Source organism: Struthio camelus, chromosome 35 (assembly GCF_040807025.1).
Source record: "Struthio camelus isolate bStrCam1 chromosome 35, bStrCam1.hap1, whole genome shotgun sequence".
Lineage (NCBI taxonomy): Eukaryota > Metazoa > Chordata > Aves > Struthioniformes > Struthionidae > Struthio > Struthio camelus.
Window position 1 is genome coordinate 782508 of NC_090976.1, and position 18869 is coordinate 801376.

Genomic DNA, 18869 nt, shown 5'->3' on the forward strand with positions numbered 1-18869 from the left:
GGGGGGGAAAAAAGAACCAAAAAAAAAAAAAAAACTACACACGAACCGGATTTGGACGTCCGAGAGAAAGAGAAAGAGAGAACGGGGAAAGGGGCCGGATTCCTGCGGACGGCGCCCCGGGGGACCCAGGCGTCCGGCCCACGGGGGCATCCGACCTTCCGCGAGCTGGAAACGGGCTGCGACCGGCTTCGGGGTGAAACCAGCCGGGTTCGGCTGCAGGAAGGGAGTTTTGGGGGGGGGGGGGAAGGGATGACACCGTGCGTTGTCTCCCCGCGGGGGAGGCCTCACCTTGACCCAGAACTCCTCGTAGAGGGCGCAGGCGATGACGCAGCGCTCGAAGAGGACGATGGTGCGCTCGTGGGAGCCGGCGGCCATCTCGTAGTCCAGGTAGTCGCGCCAGTTCTTCAGCTGAGCCCGCTCCAGCGGCTTCACGTGGAAGTACGGCCTCTTGATCTGCGGGGAGGGCCGGGGGGGGGGTGTCAAACCGGGGCGGCGCGGGGGGGAAAAAGAGGAGGGTGGGGGGAGCGGAAGGGCGGCGGGGTCGCCTCGGATCCGTCGGCACTCACCCCTTCCTCGAAATTCCAGCGTTTGCTGACTTCCGCCTCGTTTTGGGTGTAAATCTGCTGCCGCATGGAGATGACCAGCTCCCGGATCTTCTCCTGGTCTAAATCCTCCTGGGGAGGACGGAAAGGAGTCGAGAAACGGCGGCGGCGGCGCGCGCGACGGCGGCTGGGCGCGGCGGGGCGCGTACCTGGCCGTCGTCGGCCGCGTCCGGCTCGGTCTCCACGCCGGGAGGCAGGTCCTCTCCCGGCGGAGCCTCCGCCGTTTCCGGCTCCGTCGGCTTCGGCGCCGTTTCGGTGGTCAGCTTGGACTGGACCCACAGCAGCTCCTCGGGGGAGAGGATGTCCTTGGGGGGGTTTTGCATCACGTGCTCCTTGAACCTGCGGGGCGGCGGAGAGAGTCGGCGGAGATTTTGCCACCCCGCGGGGATTTTCCGCAGGGGACAGCAAAGATTTCGGCGCCCCGGGGGAGGATTTGCCACGCGCCGTGGGCAACGGAGGAGGTTTTGCCGCCCTGGCGGGATGTTTTTCCGCAGGAAACGGCCAAGATTTTGCCACCCCGGCGGATGTTTTCTGCACGCCGTGGGGAACGGCAGAGATTTCGCCACCCGGGAGGGGGATTTTCCACGCGCCGGGCCGGAAGGGGAGCGGGACGGCGGTCCGGACGCGCAGGGAAAGGGGGGATTTTCCGCGTGCCGGAGCTGCCGGCGGGGACCTACTTCTCCCAGTGGTGGTTGTAGAGCTGGGTGGGCATGGAGAGCACCCGGTCGTAGATGCCGGTGATGGCCCGGAGGTCGCCTTGCTCCCGCTCCCACTCGACGTAGAGCTCCCAGAGCTTGTCGGAGCGGAAATCCATGCCGGCCGCCGCCACGGCCGACTCGAAGACGCTGCGGGCGGAGAGAGGGAGAGGTGGGAAGGGCGGCACCTTCGTTCGCGGCCCGCTAACGGGCTTTGCGCCGGGCGGAAGCGGTCGAGGCTTTTCCGCCTCCGTCGGTCACCTACCCGCGGATCTTCTGGATGGACTCGGGGAGGTTCATGTCCAGGGTGGACTGGAGGTAGGAGATGTAGTGGATCCACAGGTCCATGCTGAGGGGGATGGACTGCAGCCCGCGCTCGAACACCTGCGGCCAGAGAGCGCCGGAAAGTCACGGAGGCGCCTCGGGAACGCTCGGCTCCGTCGCGAGGCGGGGATGGAAACGGGCGGTAACACCCCAAAACGCCTCGGGAACGCTCGGCTCCGTCGCGAAGCGGGGCCGGAGCCGGCGCGCAACGCCCCAAAACGCCTCAGCTACCTCGCTCCCTCACAAAGCAAGGACAGGAATGGCACATAATGCCCCAAAACGCTTCAGCTGTCCATCTCCCTCACGAAGCAGGGATGGAAACGGCACGTAACGCCCCGAAATGCCTCAGGCACCTGGATCTGTCACGAAGCAGGGACAGAAATGGTGTGTAACGTCCCAAAGCGCCTCGGCTCTACAGCTCCGTCGCAAAGCGGGGACGGAAACGGGGTGTAAACGCCCCGAAACGCCTCGAGCGCCCGGCTCCGTCACGAAGCCGGGCCGAAAACGGCGCGTACCGCCCCGAAACGCCCGCACCCCGCACCTCCTCGGTCTCCTTGGCGAAGTCGAAGCGGCGCTCCATGTCGGCGTACTTCTTCCAGTAGCCGTAGCAGTAGGGGTAGTGGGCGAAGAAGGCGTCGAAAGCCTTGCGGGCGGCGAAGATGTGGTTCTGCGAGGGGAAAGCACACGCCGGGGCGGTTACGGTGCCCCCCGGCACGATCGCCCTGTCGTTTTATCCCGTTATCGCGTTTTCGCGGGGGAAAAACACCAGCTTTTTGTCTTAGCGACAAGCCAACGCGCGAGTGAACTCGTAATAATCCATCTAATTAATGCCGATGCGAGAATTATTTCCATCCCGAACGCGGAGAAGGAACCAGGGTTGAAAACGGCGCGTAACGCCCCAAAATGCCTTGAGCGCCTGGCTCCAGCACGAAGCGGGGCCAAAAACGGCGCCTAATGCCCCAAAAAGCCCCGGACGCCCGGCTCTGTCAGGAATTAGATCTGAAAACTTTACATAATGGCCCAAAACGCCTTAAGCACCCGGCTCCAGCACAAAACAGCGACAAAAACAGCACGTAACGCCATAAAGGCCAGGCTCTGTCAGGAATTAAGGCTAAAAACGGTGCATAATGCCCCAAAATGCCTCGCGCGCCTGGCTCTGGCATGCAGCAGGGCCAAAAATGGTACGTAATACCCCAAAACGTCTCGAGCGTCCGGGTCTCGTTGCCGAGTGGGGGTGAAAACGGCTCGTAACGCCCCGAAACGCCTTGAGCGCCCAGCTCCCATCGCTAAGCGGAGTGGAAAACGGCGCATAACGCCCCGAAACGCCTTGAGCGCCCGGCTCCCATCACCAAGTGGGGCAGAAAATGGCACGTAATGCCCCAAAACGCCTTGAGTGCCCGGCTCCCATCACCAAGCGGGGCCGAAAACAGCGCGCAATGCCCCAAAACGCCTTGAGCGCCCGGCTCGCATCGCCGAGCGGGGCCAAAAACAGCGTGTAACGCCCCAGCACCTGGCTCCCATCGCCAAGCGGGGCCAAAAACAGCGAGTAACGCCCCAAAATGCCTCGAGCGCCCGGCTCGCATCACCGAGCGGGGCCAAAAACAGCGAGTAACGCCCCAAAATGCCTCGAGCGCCTGGCTCGCATCACCGAGCGAGGCCGAAAACGGCGCGAAACACCCCGAAACGCCCCGCGCCCCCATCAGCGGTGCCGTTTCGTGGCTTTCGAGGGCTTTTTACCCGTCCCTCACCCACCTCTTGCTCGACGTACTGCAGGAGCTCGGTCCAGGCGGTGAAGTCGTGGGGGTTGTCGCGCGCCGCCCGCCAGAAGCGCTCGAAGTCGGGGGGGTCGGCGGGGGCGGGCTCGGCGGGGGGCAGTGGCGGCGGCGGGCTGGGCTCGGGCTCGGGCTCGCGGGGGGCCGGCGGCTCCTCGGGGGCGGCCGGCGGCTCCTCGGGGGCGGCCGGGCTCGCCGCCCCGTTGCAGCCCTGCGGCTCCGGCGGGGGGGCTGCGGCGGCGTCGCCCTCCCCCTCCGCCGCGGCGGGTGCCGGGGGCAGCGGTTCGGCCACGGGGGCTGCGAAAAGGAGCGGGGGCGGGGGGGGGTTAATGAGCTTGTCGGGGTTAATGAACCCCCCCCCCCCGCTGCGGTTAACGGGGCTGCGGCTCTTCCTCGGGGGGGCTCAGTGAGCAGCCTGCAACAGGAGAGGGGACCCAGGCGTCCGGGTTGGGGGTGCCCCACATCCCCCCAGGGGGGCCCTGGATCCCCAAGGGGGGGGTCCCATAGCCCTGGAGGGAGCACCCCATGTCCCCAGGGGGGCCTGAATCCCTAAGGGGGAGGGTCCCATAGCCCTGGGGGGGCACCCCACATCCCCGGGGGGGGTCCTGGATCCCCAAGGGGGGGGTCTCACAGCCCTGGGGGGCACCCCATGTCCCTAAGTGGGGGGTCCCGCAGCCCTGGGGGGCACCCCATGTCCCCGGGGGGGGTGCCCCACGCCCCTGTTACGCCCTTGCATCTCTCTGCCTCGTCCCACTTTGTGCCCCATTTTGGCCCCCTGCTCCGTAACCTGCCCCCCCTTAACACCCCCAGCCCCATATCTGCCCCCCAACCTGCCCCCCTGCTCCATCCCACCTCCCCAACCTGCCCCCTAATCTGCCCCCAGCTCTCCCCCCACTCTAATCCGCCTCCAACCCACCCCCCAGCCCCAAACTACCCCCAACCTGCCCCCAGCTCTTCCTCACACCAACCTGCCCCCCCAGCCCCAACCTGCCCCCCCAGCTCTCCCCCCAGCCCCCAACCTGCCCCTCAGCTCTCCCCTAGTTCCGACTCACCCCCCAACCCGCCCCCCAGCTCTCCCCCAGCCCCAACCTGCCCCCAACCTGCTCCCCAGCTCTCCCCCAGCCGCAATCACCCCCCAACCTGCCCCCCAACCTGCCCCCCCAGCTCTCCCCCCAGCCCCCAACCTGCCCCCCAGCTCTCCCCCAGCCCCAACCCGCCCCCCAACCTGCCCCCCAACTCTCCCCCCAGCCCCAACCTGCCCCCCAACCTGCTCCCCACCTCTCCCCCAGCCCCAACCCGCCCCCCACCCCCACCCTCTCCCCCCGGCCCCAACCCGCCCCCCAACCTGCTCCCCACCTCTCCCCCAGCCGCAATCACCCCCCAACCTGCCCCCATCTCTCCCCAGCCCCAACCTGCTCCCCAGCTCTCCAACCCACCCCAACCTGCCCCCCAGCTCTCCAACCCACCCCAACCTGCCCCCCAGCTCTTCCCCAGCCCCAACCCGCCCCCCAACCTGCTCCCCACCTCTCCCCCAGCCGCAATCACCCCCCAACCTGCCCCCCAACCTGCTCCCCACCTCTCCCCCCAGCTCTTCCCCCAGCCCCAACCCGCCCCCCAACCTGCTCCCCAGCTCTCCCCCAGCCCCAACCCGCCCAACTCTCCCCCCAGCCCCAACCCGCCCCCCAACCTGCTCCCCACCTCTCCCCCAGCCGCAATCACCCCCCAACCTGCCCCCTACCTCTCCCCCCCCACCCCCTAATCTGTCCCCAACCTGCCCCCCCACCTCTCCCCCCGCCCCCCAGCCTGCCCCCCAGCCCCTCGCCGCCCCGGGCGCTCACCGGGGGGGTCGGTGCCGCCCTCCCCGCCGGGCCCCAGCGTCCCCTCGGCCCCGCCGCCGCCAGGGCTCGCCGGAGCCTCCGGCCCCTCCGCCGCCATCTTGTCGCGAGGCCCCACGGCAGCCGCCGCGCATGCGCCGCGCCGCGGGGACCCGGATGAGCCGCCAACGAGCGCCGGAGGACCGGCGGGCTAGAGCGGCCTCGGGAAGCCATCGAGAGCCGGGGCAGAGCGGCCAAAAAAGAGACTTCCGGCTTTCCTTGCCGCGTCTCGGTGGTGGAAAGGCTCCAGGAGCATAGAGACAAGCCCGGGAAGAGAAACCAGAGCGGTCAAGAGGCTCCTTGGCAACCACAGAGACACGGGGAGAGGGGAGCCGCCGGCACAGCCTCTTCACCAACCATAGAGGCACTCGGGGAAAGAAAGACCAGAGCGGCCAAACGGCTCCTTGACAGCCCTAGGGACAAGGGGGGCAGGGCACAGCTCTCACTGGGCAACCATAGAGACGGACAGCCAGCAAAGAGAGAACAGCCATCACCTGGCTTTTTAGCAACCATAGAAACATTAGGGAAAGGGAGATCAAGAGCAGGCACAGCTCCTGGGCCCCTTCTAACACCCAGGCCAAGGGAAGAGCCTGGAGGACCAAGGCCCAAGGCCCCAAGGGGGACTGGGGACGGGCCGGCACGGGGTCAGTACTCCCCCACCCCCACACAGGAAACCAGAGCACCAAGCTTTAATGCAATCTTTATTTCGCTGTATATACAAGTAAGCTATTAAAAATTTGTACATTATTTACAAATTAAATAATTACCCAAACCCTCCAACGTTAGCGCTGCCGCGCGCAAATAAAACGGAGGCGGGGGGGGGGGGAGGAGAGAGAAGTTGAAAGGAAGCAACGGAGGCGGCGACGGGCCAGACTCGTCCTTACGGTCGCTTCTTCACTTTCCTCCCCCGGCTTAAATCAACCCCTAAAGGAAGCAAACGCCAAGGAAGCCGGGGGCACGCTTCCGCAGCTTCTCCAAAAGCCCAACGTAAAACAGGACCATCCAAAAATATTCTCGCTTTTCCACTCAAAAAGATTACTTAACAAAAAAAAAAAATAGCGGCCACTCCGCGGAGGGCTTTTGGATCAACTCCACCCCGAGCCCTGGAAGTGGGAGGCCCAGGCACCTCCTCAAGTTTCCAGACACCTCTTTGTTATTGCCCAGTTGTCATAACACACTATTTTTCGGTAACGAGGCCCCACCCCAATTAACCTGGAGAAGGGGACGCTGCCCTGGGAGACCCTCAGCAGGACGTGGCGAAGGGAAGAAAAAGGATCACAAGAAGGTGCCGGCCGCCCCCAGGTTGGCCCGCGCCGGGACAAAACACCCTCCGTCCCTGGCGCGAACTCCTCCCCAGCCGGCTGGGCGCTTCGCCTCTCCCCCGTGCCTCCCGCGCGGTCACCGACGCGGGACGCGAAGCTCAGCCTCGCGCCAAAAACCATCTACCCTCGGGCTCGCCGCCCCGCATCATCCTCTCGTCCCCCTAAAATCCGCTTCCCACCTTTCGCCGGAGGGGCCGACGGCGGGAAAGGGAAGGGGAGGAGGTCCCCGAGCCTCCTGCGCCGTCTCCGACTGTTTTCCCTGAGATATGTGTACTATTAGAAGCCGCTTCGGTTAAAAGAGAGGCACTGAAGAGTGATAACATCCCTGGAACGGAAAAGAAACACGGCGGAGAGGGCCCCGAGGGCCGCACAGACGCCGAGGAGGAGGCGGGAATCAGGCAACGACGCTCCGTCCCGGCGCTCCTTCCCGCTGTCCCGCGCAGCGTGTCGACTCCAGCCACCTCAGGCGGGGAAAATCTGGTGGGAATTAGGGAGTCGGGAGTGGAGAGGTAACAGAACAGGACTTAAAGCCGCCTCCTGGTGCCGTTAGCCACCGGCACGGATGTTCAAACCGGTACGGACGCGTCGCGAGCCTGGCTGCTCTCTCCGGAGTTGCGCAGAGGGATAAAGGGAGAGGAGCGAGCCGGAGAACCCAATGGGTTTATTAAAATCTCTGTACAAGATTGCTGAAGCCTCTCCGTTACGACGCCCCGATGGGCTGGACCAATCTCCGTCGCGGCTACCCACGGCCAAGGCGGCTCCTAGGAGAGATCCGCTAATACTGTCAATCGGCAAAAGAGCGTCAACCTGTAACGAGCCCTTCCGGAAAGGGAGGTCGTTAGAGCAAGCAACACGGAGCGCGGCCAGAGCAGAGAGTCCGGGAGGCGAACGAAACCCCTCGGAGCTCCAGGACGGCGGCCAACGGGGCTTGTTTCACCCCGGCGAGAGCCAGCTCGGCTCACTCCCGTCCCAGCCAGGCCGGGGTCGAGGCCGGTTTTTGCCTCCCACCCTCCTGAAGCGCCGCCAAAATGAGGCGGGAGAGATCAAGGGGGAATAAGCTCCAAGCGGAAGGGCTGCTGGCGCTTTACGGGGATGTCGCGACCAAGCGCGGAGAGGCTTCGGCCATATTTCTCTTCCCGGAGACGGGGGGATTCGTTCTCAGCCCGCCACAAAGTGCTTGGAGAAGAACTTGGGCGAAAACCAGGAGCTTTAAAGCAATTTCAAGCCTCTCCCTTCCTCGACTTAAAAAAGGCATCAGGTCCTAACACAGCACAAAAGACAGCCGGAGCTTCCGGCTGCAAATCAGCCTCCCGGATCGGCCCGAAACGCCCCAAATCGGACGCTGCGACCCGCCAGCCACGCGGCTGCGGAGGGAGAAACGCTTTTCTCGACTCCTCTGGCCTCCGAACTGGCTGCCTATCGCATCCCGCCAACATCCAGCACGAAGGTGGCTCCCCCTGCTCCTCCGAGACATCTTCCTAGCCGCAATTGCGGAAGCAAAGCCCGGGACTTCGGAGAGGTAGAAAGAAAACGGGGCCAAAGCGGGAAAGAATGGGAGGAAAGAAGCTGCCGCTCGCTGGAGGGGAAAAGGCGGCTGCGGACTACAGGCGCGACCTCCGACCAGGGGCTGGCGGCTCCGGAAGAGGAGCCGGCGGAGGCGGCCGGTGCGCGAGGCTGGAGCCACAGACAGGACAGCCAGGGACGGGTTTGCTTCTAGGCTGTGGTTTTCTTGGGGTTTAAGTCGGAAACGGGAAGAAAAGGCAGGTAAAGAGGCCGAATCCGGCTCCCCGGCCTCGAGACGAGTCCGTTCTTCTGCACGCGAGGGCCCCTAACGCGGAGGGACAACGTCATCGGCTCCCCCGCCGCCGTCCCCGCACACACGCCTTGGTCTTCCGTGAAATTTCGGCAGCGGGGAGGAGGAAGAGGGAGGGAGAAGGGAGGGGGAATCATCAGAGCCCCAAATCGGTCACCCAGGCGAGCCGCGGAGGAAGGTCGTCAGTGCGAAGAGGAAGGGGGCGATTCCAGTTTCTGGAGCCGGCGTCTCCGGAGCTCCGCGGCGTCGGGCTCCCCCAACAGAGACGATTCCTCGCCTTCCTCCTCCGGCCCGGTGAGAGGCGTGAAGCCCTCGGCACCCGCCAGCCCGGCTGAATCTGAGGGAACAAAGCGGAATCGCCTGAGTTTGCAGAATTGCAGCTCGGAGAGCTGGGAAAAATTGCTTTAAAATTACAGAAAAGCAGCTGAAAAAGGAAACGAACAGCTGAGTGGGCGGATAAGGTGCCTGCTGGGGAAAAACTGCATCTCCAGCTCGTTGGTAAACAGCTAAACACCTGCCGAGAGACTCGGATATTTTAAAAGAGGGTCCGGTCTCTATGTTGGGGGACTGTCAGAGCCTCAACAAGCCTGATTCTCCCTTCCTTTACCTGACTAAACCTCTGCAGCGGTGTTTACGTACCGCGCTGGGTGTTTCTCCCCAATTTCTCCTCCCGACCGGCTCAAAATAGCTGTACAGCACCTCGATTCAACCCAGCCCATCACCACACCGCTCCTAAAGAAGGATCGGACGCTTCACGACCAGCCTTTTGAATCCCGGCTTTTCGAAACGGCTGGATACCTCCCGTTCGGGGGAAGAATCGCTGCCCAGGGCAGGACAAGGGCAGTGAAAAGCTGGCAGGGAGGGCAGCGGGCGCCGAGGCGCCGGCTCACGCACCGAGGGAAGCCGTCGAGTCGGGCTCCGGGGCGGCCGCGGGCGACGAGGCGCTGTCCGGGGAGCGGAGCGGGGAGGGCTCTTCGGTGGGGGTCTCCTGGGTCGAGGGGGCGGCGGTGGTGGAAGGGGCCTGGGGTGGAGCAGGACGAGGAGACCTGGGTGAAAACGAGGGAATGCCGTGAAAAAAAAAAAAAAGAAAGAAAAAAAAAAGAAAAACACCCAAACCAGGCACTTCTTAACGCTTTACCGACCGCTTTCACCCTGCGAGACTCTGCCGTGCCCGGATGTCTCTCCCATCCGGTTTCCCAGCAGTGGGAACCCCACAGATTCCTCAAAACCCACCCCAGGAAGGGGAAAGAGGGAAAATTTGGCCCCACGCAGACATCGCTACGGCTCAGAGCCTTCCCCACACACCCAACCGCAGCTCGTCTCGCTGCGGGGTACGCCTGTTCTGCAGCAGCGTTACCCGATGGTCGCCAGGACCGTCAGGTACTGGTTGATCTGGAGCATGGCGGCGTCCAGGAGCGTGTGGATGTTCTGCAGACACTGCAGCCTAGCTTCCAGGTTCTGCCGGTCGTGGCCCTCCATGGCCCGCAGCTCTTCCTCCGTCAGCCCCGCGAAGCCGGCGGGCGGCATCGGCATGGGAGGGAAACCTGGGAGGGGGGGAAAACAGGCGGGTGAGGGATAACGGGAGAGGCATGCGCTTCTCCTGCGGAAATCGGCCTCCGGGGAGGCAGGACGCGGCAGATTTTCCTCCCCGCGCTGGGATAAAGCGCCTCAAAAACGCAGAGCGAACTCTTCTTTCCCCGCTTACCAAACAGCGGCGGCCACGGCATCCCCATCCAGGGCGGCGGGAAGGGAAGTCCAGGCACCGCTCCCGCGGGAGCGGCCTCCGATCCCGCTGCGGCGGCGGCCGCAGAGTCCCCGGGCCTCGCGGTGCCGGCTGCGGGGAAAGGAGGGATGTGAGGGTGGAGGGAGATGGGGAAACCCTTCCTCTCCCCGGATACCGGCCTCGCCGTTCCCTCCCTGAGGAACTGCATCCAGGCAGGGAGAGGGGAAAGCCCGCGGCTCACCCGAAGCCGTGCTCGAGGCGGCTCCGGCGTTCTCGGCGCTGTTGGGCGGCTGCACGCCGGGGACCGGAGGGAAGGGACCCACCGGCGGCCAGAAGGGGAACATCCCCGGAGGAAAAGGGGGCAGGATTCCTTGGGGAACTGCGGAGGGAGAAAAGTGGGTTAGAGCTACGCGTTTCCTTCAAACGTCTTTCCCGAACCGGGCAGAACGCGCGAGGCGTTTGGGCCAAAACGGGGACTCCCGGATTCGACGCCCCTCGAGCCAACGGCAGCCTCGAGACGACGCGTGCAGCGGGGAGCAAGTCTATCGGCTCCCGCAGGCAGAAACGCGACCAGCTCGGGACACCCCAAAGCCGTTCTCGCCCTCCGAGATCCACCCTCGTCAGCTCCGAGACCCCTGGCCGGCGGGGGGAGGCCGCGTTTCGCCACGCACTCACAGTTGGGCGGCTGGGGAACCTGCGGGGTCTGCGGCGGCTGCTGGCCTTGCTCCGGCTGCTCGGGCGGCGCTGGCGACTGCGCGGGGAGGGAAGCGCGCAGCACGTCCATGCGGCAGGTGGGACACGTCTGCTGGCGCTGGAACCACGACCGCAGGCAGCTGCGGTGGGGGAGAAGGACGCCGCCGTTAAGAGCGCCCACGTGATAATTTCGTCAGGGACGCGAAAACCTCCCCGAGGTGCCACCCCGCGACGCGACAGCCCCGCCGTTTGTAACCGAGCGGAGCTGGTCTGCGTTCATTCTCCTCCACCTGGCCCAGGAAGGACCAATCCACCTCCCTGAGGGAGATGGGACACGTCGCTCCCAAATTACCGACCAAAACCACCCTCCAGCTCCGGAGGGGAAGGAGATCCCGGGGGTGCTCCCTCTCCAAAAACACAGTGACAGACGGCTGGCAGCAAAAGCGCTGCCCCAGCCCTCACCTACCTGGTGTGGAAAATGTGGTTGCAGGGTAAACGCTTGGCGCCCGTCACCATCTCCTCGCGGCAGATGATGCACACGTTGTCCATGGCCTGCAGCTCCTCCGGGGTGGCGTCGGGGTAGCTGGACAGGGAGACGGCGGAGTTTAGAGAGCAGCGTTACGCAGAAGGGAGATTCACCGGGGTCCAGAAACCTCCCGAAAAATCCCTTCTGACGAGCAAGAGCCTCCTCCTGCCAGACCTCGACCTTCAAGGGGCACACGGGAACAGACAGCAGGAGAGAGCTGCCAGGGGAAAGCGACGTTCTCCCCGATACTCACAGCGTGTTCATGTTGCGAATGGCCCGGCGGGACATGATAGCGTCCGTCACCGCTTTCTTAAACTGCCTGGAACGAGACCGGAGTCGCTGGGGTTAAGAGAGTTCCTCGGAGACAGCCCCAGCGCCGAAGACGGGCCCCAAAACCCAACTCACCTCATGGCCAGGTACATGGGGCGGATGGCGAAGAGCGGGAAGGTGTGGACTTTGATCATGATGGTCATGAAGGCCATGTAGAGCAGGACTTTGATGAAGCCTGAGGGAAAGGGCGGAAAGAGACGCTTCAGCTAGCTCTTCCCCCTCCTGCCCCCGGCACAAATCGACTGCCGAAACGAGCCCCGAGAGGCTGGAGAGCAGCTCAGGAAGGGAAAAAGAAGCGCAGATCGTTAGCACCGTGACCAAGACGAGTTATTAAGCCTTCTTAGCCTGACAGAGCTGCAGGAAACTCTCTCAAGTCCCAAAGCGGGAGGTGGGAAGGAAAAGCCGGGAGGAGGAGGGTGGCGTACCCGTGAAGAGCTCCGTGTAGAGCATGTAGACGGCTTTGCTGTCCCAGGGGTTCTCGTTCTGCAGGTCGATGGAGTGCAGCACGTATTTGATGAAGATGGTCAGCACCATGGTCATGAGGATGGCGTACTGCGGGGGAGAGGCGGCGCGGCCTGAGAAACTCGCCTCGGACAGGGTCCGAGCGGCGAGACGAGGCGGGATTTATCGGCCTCGGCCTCTCCCGGGACGGCCCGGTGCTTCCGAAAGCGTCGGGCCCCGGAGCGAGGCGGACGGCTCCTCGCCCTACCTCAAAGCCGAACACCAGCTGCACCGAGGCTCCTCGCGTGAGGATGCTGTGGTAAGCGTGACTGACAAAGAGGAAATCCAGAATCCCCAGGAGGAACATGAGCGCTGGGAAAAGGAAAGAAAACGGGAGCAAAAAAAATCAGGGCACGGCTGCAAAGGTGGAGAAGCCGCCTGGCTGGGGGAAACGGGGGGCAGAGACCCCTCCAAGCGAAAGAAGCTGCTTTGAACCGTTCCGTGCATCCCAAAACGCTTCCCACCCTCAGAGCAACAGGCTTTGGGAGACCAACCCTCGAGGAATATTAGTCGTAACCAGTTTATAAACAGCTGTGTGATAACGAAGGGCTGAATTAAACGTTTGCTGGCATCGGACATTTCTGTAACGAGGTCGACATCCCAGCTCACTCGGTTGAAACGCCTCCGCATCTCTGTCTGAAGGACAGAGGATTCGTTCCTTTCCGCTTTGAGCCACGTTTCAGCATCTGAAGTCTGCCCTTGTGTCTCCCCTTAAGGCTAAATCACCCCCAATTCCTTCGGCAGCTGTTTTCAATGTTTCTAAATCCCCTGCTCTAGAGCTGGGAATACGCTTAGCCATGAGTCTGCCCGTTTTTCTGTGGGTCTGGCTGTTTTTCCCTGCGGGTTCGGGGCCGTATTTCTTTGCCTAGCCAAAGCGGAATTCGTTAAATCCCCAGCGATCCACCTCCGCTCGCTTCCTGGGAGCTGTCGCACAGCTTCTGCTCCAAAAGCCTTCGCCAACGGGGGTCTCTAGAGCAGCGAGGCCCCGGAGGTGCTTTGATAAGGTTATCGAGTCTGAACGGCCCCGCGCTCGGCTGCACAAGGCTTTTCCCCCCTCGGCGCCTCTTCCCCGGCCCTATGCAAATGGCTCTGCTGAAATTATCTTTCCTGACCAGCTGCCGCCGCTGTTCACGTCGCAAAGCGGTCAAAAAAGGCAAACCTCGCCCGCTCGCTTCTGCCCGAGAGGATCCGACAGTCAGGGCGCAGATACTCACAGACAATGCGGAAGTGGAAGAGCCAGGAGATGTTCGGGCTCCTCTCCATCTGCAAAGAGGGGCGGAAAGAGAGCTGAGACCCCCCCCCCCACACCCCAAAAAAGCCCTTCCCACTGCTCTTTTCGCCCCTGTAAAGCTCCTCCGCCCACCACGAGCGGGAGAGGAGCCACCACGCCGGGACCCCGCTGCTCGGGGGGGGCTCTACCTTCCCTATTGTGGCCGTCACGCGAACGTCTCCTCTCCGGGGTGGACCCCAAAGTACTTACAAAGTCCACCCGGTCCTCGGCCAACCAGTGAAAACACTTGAGGAAGAGGAGGAGGGTGAAGAGGGCCACGAAGCGGGGGCTGAAGTCGTCCCTGAAGACGGTGAAAGCCAGGCAGGTCTCCGTGACGGCGTACCACGACCGCTCGAGCAGGTGCTACGGGGCAGAGGCAGCGCGGGGAGCTCGCAAGGCGGCCTCCCTCCCTGCGTCCTCTGCTTCCCGCCCCGATTTGGGAGCCCGAGGTCAAACCCGAGCCCTCTCTAGCTCAGCAAAAGCTCAAAACCCCTCAACGTCTGCCGTATCGGCTCTTCCCCGCGGCCTTTATCCCCTCAGCATCCAGCAATCGGCAAGCCGAGCGCTCACCGAGCGGGAAGACGAAGCCGGACGGCTGCGTTTAAGGCCAGCGATGGACCCCGTTCCTCCCCCAACACCCCAAAGTGTCTTCCCAGGTGCAGATTTTTTAGGGTTTTTTCTTTTTTAACCGATTCCCCGCTGCTGTTGCGCGGAGAGCGACTTGAATGTCGGAGCCACGCGGCCGCTTTCCCCGTCTCCTCCCGCGCGCTCACCTCCATTTCTGCTGCCCGCAGCTGCCCGAAAAACACCTTGCCCATAAATTTGCCCAGCAGGAAAACCAGCACGAAAGCCTGGATGTAGAGAACCTGCAGGAAAAGGAGAGGAAGAGCTCACGGGCAGCCAGGCGGAGAGCGCGCCGCAGCCAGCCAGCCCGCGGGACTCGTTTCGTGCTGGAGCGGAGACGAGAGCGCCCCCGGACGCGATCTACTCCATCTGCACCAGCCGGGTGTCTGCTAAAAAGGGCTGGGGAAAGCCACGTTTGGGGCCCGACGGATGGAGAAAGCGTAATTCGGAAAAGGCAGCCGGGTACCGGCTCGGAGCCGAGTGGGCGTCTTCGCCCCCAACCCTGTTTCTCGTCCCTCCGGCGACTCCCGCGCGAGCGAAAGGGCCGAGAGGCGGCGGCGCCGCTCTCCCACCCTCTCCGAGCGCGGAGGCCTTCCGAGGCCTCGGCGCAGGCGCTCGGCGCTGAGGGTCACCGTTTTCGGTAAGCGCCGTCGACCGGAAAGATTTGTTTTGGTCATCGGCCTCCGGGGAGCCGGAAAGCAGAAGTGAGGCCGAGCAAAAGCCTCCCAGTGACGTTTAGGGCCCGGCGTGACTCATCTCGGCACCGCGAAGCAGCCTGGCGAGGGGGCTCCGAGGTTCGTTTCCCCGCAGATGAGGGAGGCCCCGGCCTTGAAAAGCAGCCAGAGCCGTTAGGACTAATTATCCACCCGCCTAAAAAAGGTTCAAGGCCGTTAGAGAAAGTTTCCTCCGGGCCCAAGCCAAGACGCTGCTCTGGGACGGACGGGGGAACGAAACGATTTAATACCCTCCGGGCGCGTCGCGCCTGCGCCGACGCGAACGCTTCGGCCGCCAGATCGGAGCAGGAAAGGAGGCAGAAAGCGGGCGGAAAACGCGTCGCCGCGAGGGGAAGGCGTTTTTTCAAGCGCGCGGGCGCCAGGCGAAGGGGGAGCCGCTCGCGGGGTTTTGCCAGGCTCTCGGGGACCCGCGGATCCGCCGTCAGCCCCCCGCCCGCCGCCCCGTACTTACGGCCATGCTGGGGCTGGATTTGGTGAGATAAACCACGGTGGGGTAGAACTGGTGCTTCAGGTAGTAGGCGTGGGCCACGACGGCCGTCGTCAGCGCCAGGCTCGAGGCCATCATGACCGCCGTGCGGAACATCTCCCCGGCCCCGGCGACCTGCGCGAGGAAGGGACGCGGCGGACCTGAGCGCAAACGCCGAAGGGGAAGGCGGAAAAAAGAAGAGAAACAACTTCGCGGCGGAAAAGGCTTTTTTAGCGAAGCAGCGAGCGATGTGGCACGAGGTCGGGGGGTTAAACGGTCCCCGTAATCCGCCCGGCTCTTGGCGGCCGGGACGGGCGTTAAACCCCAACGGGGCCGCGGCTGGCTTTAATCCAGCAAATCCTCTCGTCTGAGCCCCACATCTCCGATCCGTCTCGCCGGTGTCGGGAAAGGCCGGGAGACGCACCGGCGCTTGGGGCCAAAGAGCGGAGCGCCGTGCCGGATCCGCGCTCGGAGCTGGCGTTTCACGGCTCGCGGAGCAGCGGGTCCGAGGGAGGCTCCGCCGTCGCTCCCCCAAAACCCTCGCGCGGCCCCGCCGCTTTTATTTAGGCCTCAACGCCGAACGCAGCCAGAGCAGGACGGAGCCGAGCAGGAAAACAACGCCCTGAAACTACGGCCGCTACCGAATCGCAGCCGCTTTTTTCAATCCACAGCCGATTCCTGGGGGCACCCCCCAAAAACAAAATCCCACCCGAGGCTGGCAAAGAAGAGCCGCAACGCCGCCCCATCCGGGGAGCCGCTTCCTCGGGGCGGCCCGCGCTTCGCTCCTCGCTCCCCCAACGCTCTTTCTCCGTCCGGGAAGAGCCCCGACCGCGAGCGAAACCCCTCCGAGCCGTCACGCGAGGAAAGGAGCTTTTCGCCGCCAGCTCGGCTCCCATCAGAGCATCCCTCTCCCAAAAGGATTTCGGCAATGGCGCTTGCTAAAAACCCCGTCGGGCACCGGCGTCAGCTCGTCCCCGTCCTAAATACGGCGGCGGAGCAGAGCCCGAGGGAGCTCGAACGCAAGGCGCCGAGAGACGCCCGCGGCAGCCTGGCGCGGCCGCCGGTTTTGGGGCGCGAAAGGGCTCGAGCTTCGCTGTTTCGCTCACGTTACGTGTTTTGAGTCCGCGCGGCCCAAATTTGAGCCCCGAACCCCAGAGCAGAGGGGGGTTTCGCCTGCTCCGGCCGGTGGCGCGAAGGGCCCCGGGGAGGGGAGCAGCGCCGATGAGCGAGGGAACGACCCCAAATCCTCGTCCCCTCCCTCGAGGGCAGCTCCCTGCTCACCTCTCCTGCCCCCCTAGGTGCCCCCAACGTCCCCCCGATGCCCCCTGCCCCCCCAAGTGTCCCCTACCCCAAGTGCCCCCCCATATCCCCCTTAACGCCCCCTGCCCACCTAAAGCCCCCCCCGCTTCTTCTCAGTGTCCTCTGCCCCCTAGGTGCCCCCCCATGTCCCTCCTCATGTCACCTGCCTCCCCCAGCTGCCCCTCTGCTCCCTGTTGATGCCCCTTGCTCCCCCCCAGCTGCCCTCCATGTCCCCTCTAATGTCCCCTGCCCCCCCGTGTCCCCCAGCTCCCTCTTCATGTCCCCTGTCCCCCTAGTACCCCCCAGCTCTTGCCTCACATTTCCTGACCCCCCTGGTGCCCCTCAGTCCCCCCTAGTGTCCCCTGCCCCCCCGAGCTGTCCCCTCAGCTCTCTCCTCATCTGTCCTGCCCCCCCAACTGCCCATGTCCCTCAAGTCCTCTGCCCCCCGAAATCTCCCCCACATCCCCCCCAACGTCCTCTGCCCCCTTAGGTGCCCCCCAGCTTCTTCCTGACCTCCTCTGCCCCCCCGAGATCTCCCCCACTTCCCCCACAACGTCCTCTGCCCCCTTAGGTGCCCCCCAGCTTCTTCCTGACCTCCTCTGCCCCCAAAATCTCCCCCACTTCCCCCCCAACGTCCTCTGCCCCCTTAGGTGCCCCCCAGCTTCTTCCTGACCTCCTCTGCCCCCCGAGATGTTCCCCAACCCCCCCCACGTCCTCTGCCCCCTTAGGTGCCCCCCTAACTTCTTCCTGACCTCCTCTGCCCCCCGAGATCTCCCCCACATCCCCCCAACGTCCTCTGCCCCCTTAGGTGCCCCCCTAACTTCTTCCCGACCTCCTCTGCCCCCCCGAGATCTCCCCCACATCCCCCCAACGTCCTCTGCCCCCTTAAGTGCCCCCCAGCTTCTTCCTGACCTCCTCTGCCCCCCGAGATCTCCCCCACATCCCCCCCAACGTCCTCTGCCCCCTTAGGCGCCCCCCCAGCTTCTTCCTGACCCCCTCTTGCCCCCCGAGATCTCCCCCACATCCCCCCAACGTCCTCTGCCCCCTTAGGTGCCCCCCAGCTTCTTCCTGACCCCCTCTGCCCCCCCCGAGATCTCCCCCACTTCCCCCCAACGTCCTCTGCCCCCTTAGGCGCCCCCCTAACTTCTTCCTGACCCCCTCTGCCCCCCCCGAGATCTCCCCCACATCCCCCCAACGTCCTCTGCCCCCTTAGGCACCCCCCTAACTTCTTCCTGACCCCCTCTGCCCCCCTGAGATGTCCCCCACATCCCCCTCAACGTCCTCTGCCCCCTTAGGTGCCCCCCCAGCTTCTTCCTGACCCCCTCTGCCCCCCGAGATCTCCCCCACATCCCCCCAACGTCCTCTGCCCCCTTAGGTGCCCCCCAGCTTCTTCCTGACCCCCTCTGCCCCCCGAGATCTCCCCCACATCCCCCCAACGTCCTCTGCCCCCTTAGGCGCCCCCCCAGCTTCTTCCTGACCCCCTCTTGCCCCCCGAGATCTCCCCCACACCCCCCTCAACGTCCTCTGCCCCCTTAGGCGCCCCCCTAACTTCTTCCTGACCCCCTCTGCCCCCCGAGATCTCCCCCACTTCCCCCCCAACGTCCTCTGCCCCCCTTAGCTGCCCCCCAACTTCTTCTCCTCCACCCCCACCTCCCCTAGGTGCCCCCCATGTCCCTCCTCACGTCGCCTGCCCCCCAGCTGCCCCTCCGCTCCCTCCTGATGTCTCATCCCCCCCCCAAGGCGCCCCCCCCACGACCCTCCTCACGCCTCCTCTCCCTCCAAGTGCCCCCCAGTCCCTCCGCACGGCCCTCAGCCCCCCCCAGGCCCCCCCACCTCCCCACTTACACCGATCGGGCCCCGCCGCCGCCGCCGCTGCGCCCCCCGCCTCAGGCCGCTCCTCCCCCACCCCGCACCGGAAGTCCCTCACTGCGCGACACCTCACTTCCGCCCGGGCCGTACCACCCGCGCGCGCCCCCGGCGGCGGCGCTGCGCGGAGAGGGGGGGGTGTTAAGGGAAGCCGGGGGGGGGAACCTTCCACTCCTTTCCTCCCCCTACTCTCGCTAATGGTTTCTTCTCAAAGCGCTGGTCGCCCTCTTTCCCTTCGCCGTCTGCCCCCCCTCGCCCTGCCCGGGCGCCCCGGGAACGCCGCCGTCCCCGCGGGTCTCCCCCCCCCTCCGCCGCCCGGAGATGGTACGGCCCGAGCCGCCCCGCGGCCTCGGCCGCCGTCCCGCTCCCGGCCGGGGAGGGGGATGGAGGGGGGGCGGGAGCAGCAAGGGGTCCCGTGGCTCCCTCTCATTGGTC

The 18869-nt window shown here is 64.7% G+C and overlaps 2 protein-coding genes across 3 annotated transcripts; both read right to left on the reverse strand.

Moving 5' to 3' along the window:
- Nucleotides 1–6: 6 nt before the first annotated feature.
- On the reverse strand, nucleotides 7–5330 carry LOC138063780 (pre-mRNA-processing factor 39-like; the record flags this gene model as incomplete). The annotated part of the gene is made up of 8 exons (XM_068923797.1): nucleotides 5232–5330; nucleotides 3374–3690; nucleotides 2163–2288; nucleotides 1563–1681; nucleotides 1280–1447; nucleotides 752–941; nucleotides 567–674; nucleotides 7–453 (listed from the first exon to the last, which is right to left on the reverse strand). Coding segments are annotated over exons 1-8 (1572 nt in total), but the record flags the coding sequence as incomplete, so codon positions are not given.
- Nucleotides 5331–5955: 625 nt separating this feature from the next.
- SYVN1 (synoviolin 1) lies at nucleotides 5956–18504 on the reverse strand. 2 transcript variants are annotated; one of them, XM_068923652.1, is made up of 16 exons: nucleotides 18414–18504; nucleotides 15255–15404; nucleotides 14219–14311; nucleotides 13656–13808; nucleotides 13390–13438; nucleotides 12384–12487; nucleotides 12100–12226; nucleotides 11750–11849; nucleotides 11598–11663; nucleotides 11285–11401; nucleotides 10801–10958; nucleotides 10367–10504; nucleotides 10108–10236; nucleotides 9760–9946; nucleotides 9297–9448; nucleotides 5956–8739 (listed from the first exon to the last, which is right to left on the reverse strand). In XM_068923652.1, exons 2-16 carry the CDS (start codon nucleotides 15384–15386, stop codon nucleotides 8585–8587), a joined length of 1860 nt encoding a protein of 619 aa, XP_068779753.1. In that variant the 5' UTR covers nucleotides 15387–15404; nucleotides 18414–18504; the 3' UTR covers nucleotides 5956–8584. The 2 variants fall into 2 exon arrangements, with proteins under 2 accessions (XP_068779753.1, XP_068779755.1); XM_068923654.1 differs by lacking the exon at nucleotides 18414–18504 and adding an exon at nucleotides 16376–16476.
- Between the last annotated feature and the right edge of the window lie 365 nt (nucleotides 18505–18869).